This window comes from Lathyrus oleraceus, chromosome 2 (genome assembly GCF_024323335.1).
Source record: "Lathyrus oleraceus cultivar Zhongwan6 chromosome 2, CAAS_Psat_ZW6_1.0, whole genome shotgun sequence".
Taxonomy (NCBI): domain Eukaryota; kingdom Viridiplantae; phylum Streptophyta; class Magnoliopsida; order Fabales; family Fabaceae; genus Lathyrus; species Lathyrus oleraceus.
This window is the reverse complement of record NC_066580.1, coordinates 454,004,975-454,019,564: the sequence shown is the minus strand read 5'-3', so window position 1 is coordinate 454,019,564 and position 14,590 is coordinate 454,004,975. Positions and strand designations below refer to the sequence as shown.

Below are 14,590 nucleotides of genomic sequence, written 5' to 3'. Positions count from 1 at the left end.
TAAAATGTGCAAAGAAGCCTAGAACCATTGATCCCACCCAAACTATTCTTACATACCCCTCTGTAGAAGGATCTAGTTTGGGTCATGTTAGCTCCAAATTTGACAAGCAAGCTTGTAGAAAATCTTTGTCAATTTTTATGGTTCTAGATGAACAACCATTTAGTGCAGTTGAGGGGGAAGGTTTTAAGTACTATTCTAAAGTAATGCAACCCCAATTTACTCTTCCATCTAGGCGTACAGTGGCTAGAGACTGTTTTCAGCTACACTTGGATGAGAAACAAAAACTAAAAGCCTTCTTTAAGTCTGACTGCAATAGAGTAGCACTTACTACTGATTGTTGGACTTCTATCCAAAATCAAAACTACTTAACCCTTACGGCACACTTTGTGGATAAAGAATGGAACTATCAAAAGAGAATTATAAGCTTCACAATTATTCCAAACCACAAGGGTGATACGGTAGGTAGGAAGATTAAAGAGGTGTTAAGGGATTGGGGAATTAGGAATGTGTCTACCATAACTGTTGATAATGTAACTTCAAATGATGTAGCTGTAGCATATTTGCATAGAAAAATAACAACTATGAATGGGATGATGGGGATGGAAAATGTTTTCATATGAGGTGCGTTGCTCACATATTGAACTTGGTGGTAAATGAGGGTTTGAAAGATAAGCATTTGTCTATTACTAGTGTTAGGGATGTTGTTAGATTTGTCAAGTCCTCACCTCAAAGGGCAACCAAGTTTAAAGAATGCATTGAATTTGCTCGAATAACTTGTAAAAGACTAGTATGTCTAGATGTTTCAACTTGTTGGAACGCGACATATTTGATGCTTGAGGCTGTAGAGAAGTTTCAAGCTGGTTTTGATAAGCTTGAGTATGAAGAGTCGAGCTATAGGGAGTTATTTGGAAAAGGTAGTCCTCATAGTAGTGATGATTGGGACATTGTTAGAGCTTTTTGTAGCGGGGTTTTCGTTACCTTTAGGTTTATTGACTAAACCAAAAGTAAACATACAGTTCGAGTCGCCACCGCACTTTTATTTGTTCAAAGGAAAGACTAAAAAGCGAACAAAAGCCAAGTAAGAAGTTTTATCAAATCAAAAACTAATAAAAATGTCAGAGATCTAGGTAAGGGGGTTGGTTATGAAATGGGAAGGTTTTACGCACCCAAAACATCCTTAGTACTCTAAGGGAACCTCTTTTTTCAAATATGTGTTGTAGGTTGGTATTTGTGAAAATATGTGCAAAAGATTGGAGGGATGAGAAGAGAATAGATTATATTTACAAATTTTATTGTTTGAATGGATGAACCCGTTGCCTACGTACCATCATAAAGGTAGGATCAAAACCTCGTAGTTCGGGGTAAAAAATCTCAAAAGATTGGTGAATTGGTTTGATCAAAAGCCTTAAGGTCTTTTGTTATCAAAGGGAGAAAACTCAGCCTATACCAACAATCCACCATGTGAGGAAGGCCTCAACATACTAGTGAGGGGTTAACCTTATAATAAGTATGGAAGACTTATAATCCAATCACTAAGGATAAGGTGAGATTCACATCAACCACTATGATAACTCAAACCTATGACTAATGTTTATGAAAAGGTTTTAATAAGGTGGCCATTGGAACCACAAAAACAACTTGAAGTAAGTTATATTTACAAGTTAGATGTATTTACAAAATGAAGTCAAAATTTGATTAAGGTTTATTCACAATGAGTATTAATGAAAAGATGTTGAAAAATCAAAGGCATAAGGCCTAGGTTTCTAGTTTGAAAACAATGTCAAAGTTTGAAAAGATTTTTTTGGCTTGGGTTAGAGTGAGGAGAAGAAGAGAAGGGCTAGTCCTAAAGCATACAAAGACAAGAGAAAAGATAAAACCCTTGGAGTTCCTTTTCTTAAAATCATAGAGATGATTCAAGATGCTCCTTTCCTTTGGACTTAGCAAACACACAAGCAATCAAACAATTTAGATTCAAGCTCCTAGGATCTCCACTTGGCTTGTCTCTCTTAGCTTGGATATTCATGACAATGGTCCTCTTTACTATCTCAAAATGGAATCCCTATCACACAAGAGAAAACATAAAAAATTTCACAACACAATAAGGAGAACAGACGGGACATGACCCGTTGGCTTTATCACAAGAGTTGGTGATACCTTCTTCTTGCTGCCATCATATCTGATAACAACAGGCTCAGGAAGTTTACACACTGGGGTGATAACATCAACTTCATCCTCATTATGATTCTGAAGTATTTCAATCATTCCCTAATCAATCATCTCTTGGATGTCCCTTCTCACTTGACAGCATCCTCTCTCATTGATAGTGCACACCTAGCACCTATCATGGTCATGCTCGTAGTGGCTATGCTCACACAATAGCTTGTGCATCTCGACCAAAGATTGCCTTATGTCATTCACATACAGGACTTTATATTTGCCAGGGCATCCCTGGACCATGTTAACAGCTGCTTTCCCATGATCGGGAAATGGGTTCTTCTTAACATTCGGACCTACGTCCTCAAAAAACAATATCCCACTTCTCACAAGGTCTTGCACCTTGTTCTTCAATGGGTAACAGTTCTCCACGTCATGTCCGGGCGCACCGGAATGATACACACAATGAAGCTCTGGATTATACCACCACTGAGAATTGGTTGGTACATCGGGAGGGTCTCGTGGAGTTATCAGCTTCCTATCGATCAAGGAAGGATAAAGCTTAGCATATGTCATCGGAATCGGGTCAAAAGTTACCCTTTTCCTCTCGTAGTTGCTGGTGCTGGTGTTGTTATTGTTGCGAGGCTGGTAGGCCTATCGTTGACGATGTTGTTGTTGTTGTTGATGATGAACTTCTCGGAAAGCAGGTGCTATATGAGCCACCTGGTGTTGGTTGACGGCAGGACGCACATCCTTCCTCCTTACAGAGGGACTTCTTTTGATATGAGAGGATACAACATGAGTCTCTCCCTCTTTATTCCTAGAAAAGCCTCCATACTTCTTTGCTGAGGAACTGTCATCTTTAGATAAACGCCCTTCACGGACCCCTTCTTCCAATCTCATCCCCATATTCACCATTTCGGTGAAGTCTGAGGGAGCACTGGCAATCATTCTTTCATAATAGAAAGAGCTCAAAGTCTTCAAGAAGATCTTTGTCATCTCCTTCTCTTCTATGGGTGGCACTATCTGAGCTGCCAGTTCTCGCCATCTTTGGGCGTACTCCTTGAAGGTCTCTTTCTCTTTCTGGGACATCGCCCTCAACTGGTCCCTATCCGGAGCCATATCCACATTATATTTATATTGCTTGACGAAGGCCTCGCCTAAATCGTTGAAAGTGCAGATGCTTGCACTCTCCAGCCCCATATACCATCGGAGCGCAACACCTGTCAGGCTATCCTGAAAGTAGTGGATAAGCAGTTGGTCATTATCAGTCTGTGTTGACATCTTGCGAGCATACATCACAAGATGGCTGAGAGGGCATGTATTTCCCTTATATTTCTCAAAGTCAGGTACTTTGAATTTAATTGGGATCTTCACGTTGGGCACTAGGCACAACTCAACAGCACTTTTACCAAAGAGGTCATTACCCCTCAACGTCTTCAAATCCTTGCGCAGCTCAAGGAATTGATCTTTCATCTCATCCATCTTCTCATCTACATCCGGACCCTCGAACGGCTCGGAATGATAGATGGTGTCTTCAACACGGGGTAAGGTGTGCACAACGGGAGGTGGCACATACAGGACCGGGCTAGACGCCGGCATAGAAGCGAGAGTAGGAGCGAAACCCTCTGGTATGAAGTTGGGAGGCATTCCCCAAGGGAACCCGGCTGGCATAGATGAAGCGAAATGGGTTGTTGCAGCAGGCACCGTTGAAGTCGCTATCTCGGATATAACCGTCCTCGCGGGAGGAGTTGCAGGAGTTGGCGAAGCTTGGCTCTGTGCGGCCAGAACTGACTCCATCATGGCAGTCAGCCTAGAAATCTCTTCTTTCAAGTCCCTGTTCTCTTGCTCTAGGTGCTCCATTATCCTCGGATGATTGGCTCTGGTGTTATACCGGTGCGTCAGCTTGTCTCCAAAATAAATGAAGAACAAAGAGTTAGACCACTGATCAAGAGCTCAGAACAAAACCTGCTTATGCATATGATGCATGCAATGTTTGTGCATATGGTTTGTTTTTATTAGAGGAAATTTTATAGAGATCTATTTGAAAATATTAATCTTTTAAGACATATATGGAATACTCATAGCAATAATATTTGGGAAACTTTTTACACCAAAGAAGTAGTACAGTTTTGGTAACCAAATATAATACATGGGAAAAGGAGAATGAACATCCTATGGAGCCTTAGAAACAATCATCCAAAGCTCTCGAGATCGGAAGATAAGCTGCACGAAGCCTCTTCACCTCTCTCTCATAAGCTGCTTCCATATCAGCCTTCTCCTTGGTAAGCTGGTCATACTTCCTCTTCCAAAACCTAGATGAGTGAGGAAGAAGAGAAGTAACCATATTATCAGGCTCATCGATAACCTGATGCTCTAGAAATTCTATCACTGCATCCTTATCTTTGAGCTTCTGAAGAAGTTCCTCGCGCTCACGAACCCAAGCACGCGAAGGTCTTCATCTCTCAACTCCTCTACTCCTTGGTTAGGGAGGGTTGAATGCCCAACCATAACCATAGGGGTAGGTCTCGGATAATCATATGGCATGAGGTACTCAAGAGCTCTCCTTCTCACCCAAGAGGTGTAGGGTTCCAAAGCAATGCAATTCTTCGGACCAATCTCCTTCCTTCCCTTCCTATGAACTTTGCGCCAGGCGCGGGCCATCCTATCCTTCAAGTTTTGGGGATCTTTACCCTCTTGAAATAATAAGCCTTCCAACAAAATGTTGTTGGGTTTATCCTTTAAGGGGAACCCAAGCTGACGGCGAGCCAAAACAGGGTTGTAGTTAACTCCACCACATGTACCAAGAAGAGGCACATTGGAGAATTCACCAGAAGAATCAATAATCTGAATGCCATCATAAACACGGTTATACCAAAAGATATCATCATTAGTGAGAGACATGAGTCTCGCAGACCACCGTAGACATCCTTTGTTCTCCTTGAAGGCAAACGTCTGAGGCAAGTGCGAAATAAACCACTTGTACAATAGAGGCGGACAACACACAATGGAACCACCACCCTTTGCATTCCTCATATGCAAAGAGAAATAAGTGTCACCCAACAGAGTCAGAACGGGATTAAGAGAAGAGAAAATCCTAATAGCGTTCACATCCACAAAATTGTCGATGTTAGGAAATAACACTAGCCCATAGATGATGAGTACAAATATGGCTTCAAAGGCGTCCTCACTCATGGCCTTCCCAAACAAAGTAGCTTGGGAAATGATAAAATCAGATGGGAGACCTTGAATTCCATCTTTAGTCATATGAGCAACAATATCGAATACATCTATGTGAAGCATATCAGCAATCCCTTGAAAAGACGGAATCTTCTCCAAGCCACTGAACGACAACTGATCAAGAATATGTATACCCACATGATAGGCATACTCCTTAAGTGTAGGCAAAAGCTGGAAATCCGGAAAAGTGAAGCATCGATACAGAGGATCGCTGAACTGCACCAACACACTCATCAGACCTTCATCCACTTTAGTAGAAAGAATAGACAGGAGCTTCCCATGGCGAGCTTTGAACTCCAAAGGCTCTAATACATAAGATGTCAAACTTCTTAACTCTTTCAAGTCGGGTTGTCTGAAATTGTACTTCTTCGTATTCCTTCTTTGCTTATCCATGTCTAAAAAGTTGCAAATAGACCTCTTAAGTTCCTTGAAAATTTTCATTGTTGATGATATGGATGCAACAATCACACTCAAGGATCAAGCAAGTCACACCACACAAAGGTCACAGGATGGCTCAAGTCATCGTTAATATCAATAATCCATTTTGGTGGATTATGGTTTACACCTTATCAACACCCAAGTTCCATTGATATTGAGAATGTACGAGAACGGATCAACCGCGAATCAAGGGTTTGTTGTAAGTCATGAGCATGGAGTCTCGGTTAAAAACCACCCAATGGGAGTGTACTATGGTTAAACCTGACAATCATGTTCTAAAAAGGTTCCCATAGTCATCATCTCATCTTTTGGATATTATCGGATAAAACGACTACTCGTCCTCCAAAAATATTCTCAAGAGGGACTCTTATGAGTGTAGTATCGCGTAACAATCGTATCAAATCTTACACTTGAATGACCTTCACACTACGTCCTAAAATTGGCAAGATGGGCTAGGTATCTAAGGTCCTTGGCTTCTAAGGTTTATATTGGAAAGAGTAATGCCTAACCACGACTACTCGTGGGACATTATTGATCCCAACAAGACCTCCACCAAGTGAATGGGCTTGCAAGTCAACTTGCTAAGGAATAACTCCACACAAGTCAACAAGACTATGCCATTCTCCTATCATAAGTTCACTCGAGTTCGGGTACATAACTCATCTCACAAGGAACCACCAAGCATACAAGCAATGAATATATCAAGCAATTCATACATTACAAACAATACAGTCATCCCAAATTTGCACAAAAATATGTCACCAACAAATATAAACATACAACACACATAAGCAAAAAGTAGGCTAAACCCACTGAAGACCAATTCCCCAGGAGAGTCGCCACTTTTCTATAGCGGGGTTTTCGTTACCTTTAGGTTTATTGACTAAACCAAAAGTAAACATACAATTCGAGTCGCCACCGCACTTTTATTTATCCAAAGGAAAGGCTAAAAAGCGAACAAAAGCCAAGTAAGAAGTTTTATCAAATCAAAAACTAATAAAAATGTCAGAGATCTAGGTAAAGGGGTTGGTTATGAAATGGGAAGGTTTTACGCACCCAAAACATCCTTAGTACTCTAAGGGAACCTCTTTTTGCAAATATGTGTTGTAGGTTGGTATTTGTGAAAATATGTGCAAAAGATTGGAGGGATTAGAAGAGAATAGATTATATTTACAAATTTTGTTGTTTGAATGGATGAACCCATTGCATACGTACCATCACAAAGGTAGGATCAAAACCTCGTAGTTCGGGGTAAAAAATCTCAAAAGATTGGTGAATTGGTTTGATCAAAAGCCTTAAGGTCTTTTGTTATCAAAGGGAGAAAACTCAGCCTATACCAACAATCCACCATGTGAGGAAGGCTTCAACATACTAGTGAGGGGTTAACCCTATAATAAGTATGGAAGACTTATAATCCAATCACTAAGGATAAGGTGAGATTCACATCAACCACTATGATAACTCAAACCTATGACTAATGTTTATGAAAATGCTTTAATAAGGTGGCCATTGGAATCACAAAAGCAACTTGAAGTGAGTTATATTTACAAGTTAGATGTATTTACAAAATGAAGTCAAAATTTGATTAAGGTTTATTCACAATGAGTATTAATGAAAAGATGTTGAAAAATCAAAGGCATAAGGCCTAGGTTTCTAGTTTGAAAACAATGTCAAAGTTTGAAAAGATTTTTTTGGCTTGGGTTAGAGTGAGGAGAAGAAGAGAATGGCTAGTCCTAAAGCATACAAAGATAAGAGAGAAGATAAAACCCTTGGAGTTCCTTTTCTTGAAATCATAGAGATGATTCAAGATGCTCATTTCCTTTAGACCTTGCAAATACACAAGCAATCAAACAATTTAGATTCAAGCTCCTAGGATCTCCACTTGGCTTGCCTCTCTTAGCTTGGCTATTCATGATAATGGTCTTCTTTACTATCTCAAGATGGAATCCCTATCACACAAGAGCAAACATCAAAAAGTTCACAACACAATAAGGGGAATGGACAAAGAATAAGTTTTGGAAAGGAAGTCCTTTGAAGTCAACTTTGAGATTTAGCATTCTAAAGGCATGAGGCCTAGTTGCTCTTCAACAAGTTTAGCATTCTAAAGGCATGAGGCCTAGTTGCTCTTGGACTCCTTTAAGTATAGGTAAGTCCTAATTCTAAGTCCTTTCTCCTTTTTGCATTAGGTTCACACAAAACAAAAGCAAAACCAACACAAGACAACAATATATTTATATACAATAATGAGCTCAAATGAGCAAAAGAAAAAGTGACATAAACATAAAATATGTGCTCAAGTGAGCAAAGTGAAAAGGCAATATGAATAAATGAGCAAGAAGTAAATTGTATTAAAGTAAATTGCAAGAAATTAAATGCTCAAATTAAAGTTAGTAATTAGTGAAGTTATGTTAGTTTGTCATAAGACAATGTAGCGCTATGTTAAGCAATTGTAAGTGGACTAATGTAGTAGTCACACCTATCTGAGGCCGGTCAATAAAACTATAGGTAAATAAACACAAGTTAGAGATCATGACTAGTAAGCCAAGCTCCTAAAACTTGTCATGCCAAAAGAAAAGAGAAAGGCCTTGTATGGACTTTAGGTTTTTTGCTTGACCAAGAAGCAACCTATCTTGGACACAAAACAACTCACTTGATCTTGGATCAAGTTGAGTTTGGTTTGGATTAAAGAAGGTTAAACCTCTCATTTGTCAAGACTAACCATAAGACATTAACTCATTGGCCAAAAATAAAAAGAAATGGGATGAAGATGAAATGGATGGAAAGGGAAATAAAGTATCAAACTAAATTGATCAAATGTGAACCAAGTCATCATCAACCAATGCTAAACAGAAGAGAAATGAAGGTTACAAGTCAACAAGTCACTCATATTTTTTTTGTATTTTTGAATTAAAAATAAATGCAAAATAAAATGAACAAAATATGGTCAAACCTCAAATTTAATTCAAATCAACTTCAACAAGTCCAATTAAATTCTCATAGGTCTAACATGGTCAAACAAACTTTGACAAATTTTCTCAATAATGTTTGAAATCAGAAACTATTTAAAAACAATTAAAAACAATGAAAAATAATACAATATGAATTAAAATCTCAAATAAATCTCAAATCAATTAAGAAATTGATGAGACTATTTTTCATTGACTTATCATGATCCATATATGTTAAGAAAATATTTTTGGATTTTTCAAATATCAAAAAGTATTTTAAAATGAATTAAAACTATTAAAAACCAAATAATTCACAAAAAATATTAAATGAACTCACAAAAATAATTAAAAACCAAAATATGAAACTAGATATTTCAAGAATTTTTTTGGCATTGGTCTCATATTTTTGTGACTTCAAATAAAATATTTATGATTTTTTTGAAAATAAAAGGAATTAACTGAAATTAAAACAAAATAAAGAAAATAGAAAAAAGCAGTGCCCTCAGATGGTTTCATTAATTGACGTGGCAATGATCATGTGGTTCTAAGACGCAGATACACGAAACACTCAAGTCATGCGCGCAGTACATTGTATTTAAATGAGTTAACATAATGAAAGGCCACGATTAGAACGTTTCAGCATGATCCAAGGACTTTGAGGCTACCATGTGGGGATGATGGTGGAAACCACCATTTTCTCCGGCGATCTAACCAGATCCGGCCACCACGCGCAGGAAATTAAAGTTTAATGAAAATGAAAACTGAGGACATCAAAATGAAGCTGAGGTGATGTACATCACCCCTGTAACCATGGATCATCCTCACAATTCCTATTTAGAGAGAAACATGGGCTTGAAGATCATGGTACATGAATTGAAATGGCACGATTTGCAAAATTAGGACCACCACTGGCCTGCCTCAAGCATGAGGACTTCAGAAAACAGCACAAACTAAAGAAATTCACATTATATTGCAAGATCTGAATCAAAGAAAATTGAGGTTCTACGTCTGAAATGAAGCTCCAAACAACACGAATTTTCCAAGCTCTTGATCTACTCTTACTCTGGAAGTGTGATGATGATGCTAGGTTAAGGAATTGAGCCTTGAAGATCAACTAATGATGTTGAAATTCAAGATTGAAAGAGAAATAGAAAACTGAAAATTCCTTTAATGAGGGTTTGGTTTTCAATTCAGCAGCAATTCAGATCTCCACTTGGTTCCCATTTGAATGAGAATGCACTCTTATTTATAGCTGAAATGTGATGCAAGGCAATGCTTCCCTCGTGTGCATGAAGTTTGAATCCTCCTTGCATGGGCCTGTACAGGCACATGTAAGGCTCAAGAATGAATGAAAATCCATGCTGAGATCAAATGGAAGTGAATTAGACGTGCAATTGGATTAGCATTTGCTTGCACATGAAGTTTTAATGTGCAATGCAAAAATGAACATAAACATAAAGCTCTTCGAAACTCCCACATGGAAAGCCAACAAATTAATGTGAGTAATGGTTGGAAAGCTCTTGAAATAAGGAACAAAAGTCATGTTCGGAAAAAACTCATTTTGCAATTGGAAATTTATGAAAACTGGTTGTGAAGGTTTGGGTACAAAACATGTCTAGGTTCTCCTTTGAATTTTTTTACCAAAAGCAAGCATCTTCAAGCCCTTCTGTTTCAATGATGGAAGCTTCAATGGAAAAACCTCCAACATCAAAGTTGTACATATTTTCAAGATGATCAATTTAGAGTTAAATTTTGCATCATTTGGATTTTTCATGAGAAAGTTATGGGCACTTGAAGTTGGACATTTTTCAAATTCAATGACTTAGGTCCAAAGTGACCTATAATGTTTTGTATTATCACATGTATTTATTTTAGGATTATGGAATTTTATCCAACATAACATTTAAAGTAGACATCTTAATATTTCCAATGCAATTGGTCTCACCTCAAAATCATAAAAATTAAGGAAGTTAGGTCCTTGGGAAGTTGACCTAAAATTAGGGTTTTAGTCAAAATGACCTATAATGTTTTGAAATGAATTATGACCTTCCAAGTTTCAAATGGATTTTTTATGAAAATGAAAGTTTTTCATATGGTTCTTAATAACATTTTTTCTCCTTGGGTAATCTTCATTTGACAAATACATCACAAGTTGTGTCTCAGTGATCCTCAGTTTAGTTAGATGACTTGACTGGTCAACTTCTGAAGGCCACACTTCAAATCTTGATGAATGAATGATTGAGGATCCAAAAATAGGCTCATATATGAATAAAATAATGAATGAAATAACTTCCCTTGATTAAATTTGATCATAGGTTGAGGTTGCTTCATGAGCAAGGCACAGTCAAAGCACAGTTGAATTAGGGTTTCCTTGGGAAACAAACCTCAAGCCCTTTGGGTTATCTTGATCAAATTGGCAAATTGAGACACTTGAGAGACATATATGATGATTAAGAACTTTGTGGACCATTGTCATGCTTGTTCTCATCTTCATCTAGCCACTTTATTGAGCTTAGGAGTCTCCTAGGAGCATTGGAGCACATGATCACTTGAGCTTCAAAACAAAAAGAGTTAGTGACATATTTTTGTGCTTTTTGGTTAGTAATCAAAATAAGAAAAACAATAATATACAATGCAAGCATGCTTGGTGGTCTCAAACCACTCACACAAGTCCCAACCCTAGGGTTAAGAAGCCAAACATGCTATGATCCTTGAGGCAATGCAATAAGCAATGATATGATGCCATGAGGGATCTTAGGGTCAAAATTAGGGTCTTACACTTTTATCTCTTTTTTAAAGTTATTCTATGAAGTAACTAATGTTTTTTCCACCTCTCAAAGTGTGAGTTTGCATAGTGCTTTTCACCAAGTGCCTGCGATCTATTGTGAGCTGAAGCAAGCTACTATGAACTTGAATGGTGTTTCTGCAAGTGTGGGTGGGGACATGATGGAAAAGTATAATAGATATTTGGGGTGTGTTACTAAGATGAACAAGTTGATTTATTTTGGAATTATTTTGTATCCAAGATACAAGTTGAGTTATATTGAATGGACTTTTAAGGATATGTATGGAGTTGGATCTGTGTTTGCTATCGGGTTGATCAAATCTATAAAAGAGAGCTTACAAAAATCGTATGATTGGTATAAGCAAGCTTATGACCAAAATCATAATAGACAACCTCTTGGTAGTGGTGAAAACAATGTTTCCAATGATGAAACAACAGCTGGCCGTCCTTCACTAATGGCTAGAGCCGATGCTTTTGAGCAACATTTAGAGGAACAAGACTCGATTGATCAACAAAATGAGCTTGAGGGTTTTTACTCTAGTAAGTGTGTCAAAAGGGATCCTAAATTTGACATTCTTGTGTGGTGGAAACACAATTCAACATAATATCCTATTTTATCTACAATAGCTAAAGATATTTTTGTCACACCAGTGTCTACGGTTGCATCAGAAAGTGCCTTCAGTACGGGAGGGAGAGTCTTAGAAACTTATAGGAGCTCCCTAAAACCTAAAATGGCAGAGGCATTAATTTGCAGCCAGAATTGGTTAAAGTTGTCTTTTACCTATTTCAAAGACTTGAACCTCATGGAAGATTTTGAGCTTTCTGAAGATATTATAGCAGGTAAAATTATTTCTAAAAATGTTATATATTTATTTCATAATTGTTATATCTTTCTAAAAAAATGTTTATTTCATTATTTCAGAATTTGAAGAAATTTCTTCTACAGCAAGAAGAGGATCTTTACCGTCTCAGCCACAACCTTCTGGTTGTGCTTGAAAAATATGGAGGTATATTTACTTTATTAATTTGATTTACTTATTACTTTATTCCTTTTTAAAGCTTAATATTTTTCTTGTTTAATTTTTCAGATCAACTATGTTTTTTGAAGTCATATGTGACTTATATTTTGTGACTACTCAATGGCCAAACAATATATATTTTGTCCTGTGGATTTTGAAGATATTCAAGCTAGCCAAATTTTGGTATGCATCAAACAATATATTATTGTGTTAATTATCATTAGTGGTTTATTAGTTGGATTTACTACTAATTAATTCTGAACTAAAGTTGGTAATGTCATGGTCGGTTGTCCATTAGTTAGATGAAGTATTGCTAATTGTGTCAATAGAACATTTTGAGGCCATGCATGAACAACTTGGTAAAACTGCGTCAATACGCTATATAGTCAGGATCAATTGATACATTTTGCAACATCTTGGTAAATTAGCAGCAACATATGCCATATAGTCAGGATCAACTTGGTAAATAAGCAGCAATAGAGGTCGTGCGGGAACAACTTGGTCTGCAGCAAATGCAAGGTAAGGTAAGGGTTATGATTTAACATTCTTGTTTTTAGGATTACTGTAGTTATCATTTTAATAGGTCAATATGGAGGACCTTTGTTATCATTTATATGATGACTTAAAATTTGGGAAGAAAGAGTAATTTGTAAGAACATAGATCTGTTATAATTTCTGCATAATGCACAATTGATTTTATCTGTCACAATTTCTCTATAAAACACATCATTAACCTTTTCTGTTTTTTTATGTTCATTGTCTAGTAACCATATCCAATTTTGTACTATGTTGTGGTTTTGGTTTCAATTTCAATTTGAGTTTTGATTTAGTGTTCTATTTCCTATGCATGCATGTTCATCTGTCTCGTGACATGCGTGTATGATTTAGGTTTCAATTTATGATGTATGTTTGTCTAAGAATTTTATTTGTTGTGTTATTTGTATATAGATTGTTTAATGATTAACTGTGATTCTTGGTTCTATTTAAGTAAGTTATTTAAACTTTAGTATTTAACAGTGATCCTTGTTTTGTTTCATATTTGTTTAATAGTGGTCCTAATATACTTATTTGATTTTTGTTTAACAGATTCAGGTTTTGTGGTCCATTTCAATTTCTCTTCTGTTTTCTTTTTAATTTTGAGAATATCCATCCTTGAATATGTATAACTGAATAAGTATAATATATACTATGGTTGAATTTGTTTATGTGGTTATGTGGTTTATTTTAGTGTGACTAAAATGTAGTTTAATTTTGACAGGATTTGACAACAGCTTGTGTGAAGGTTCTTGGAAATGATAATGTTTGTCAAACACCCTGTCAAAAATTAGTATTTACATGTGACAATACCAACTTATGTATTTGATAACATTTACTCATAACAAAAATATTTCAATGTTATATTAATTTGGATTTATATTATATTTAATCATCTAAACTAGACATTGATAGTTTATATCCATTGGTCATGTGAACAATTATTGAATTTTTAGATTAGCTTATCTCCATTGGTAAAATAAAGTTTAAAGAATTTTTTAAGAAATAATTTAAAAATATTTTGGGGATTAAATATTGGATTAGTCTATTAACCTGAAATACCCGTATGTATTAACTCGAAACCTGTCTAAACCGAACCCGTTAAAACCGTATTTAAATTTGGGCGGAAATGGATCTTTAAAAGCTACCCGCGGTTTGGGTTGGGTGGTGGTTTTGGGTCCGAACCCGCCCAACCTGGCCCGTTGTCCAGTCCTACTTCTTTTTATATTTGATTCAATTAATTATTTATTTTTCTCATAAAAAATATTTTATTTAATTAACGTATGGTTTTTAAAAAATAATTAAATATATTAATTTTAATAAAAAAATAATATTTTATTTGTTCCAAAATAATTATTATATTTGATACTTTTATACAAATTAAAAAATGTAAGAGAATATTGATTTTACTAAATTATTTATATTAATTATTGATATATTTGATTTAGTATAAAAGTTAGAAAATAATAAAT

At 36.3% G+C, this 14,590-nt stretch overlaps 1 protein-coding gene across 1 annotated transcript; it reads left to right on the top strand.

Moving 5' to 3' along the window:
- The first annotated feature begins 616 nt into the window (after positions 1–616).
- LOC127123692 (zinc finger BED domain-containing protein RICESLEEPER 2-like) lies at positions 617–12,561 on the top strand. Its single transcript, XM_051053896.1, has 4 exons — positions 617–959; positions 11,593–12,105; positions 12,217–12,405; positions 12,488–12,561. The coding sequence occupies exons 1-4, from the start codon at positions 617–619 to the stop codon at positions 12,559–12,561; spliced, it is 1,119 nt and encodes a 372-aa protein (XP_050909853.1).
- The last annotated feature ends 2,029 nt before the right edge of the window (positions 12,562–14,590 follow it).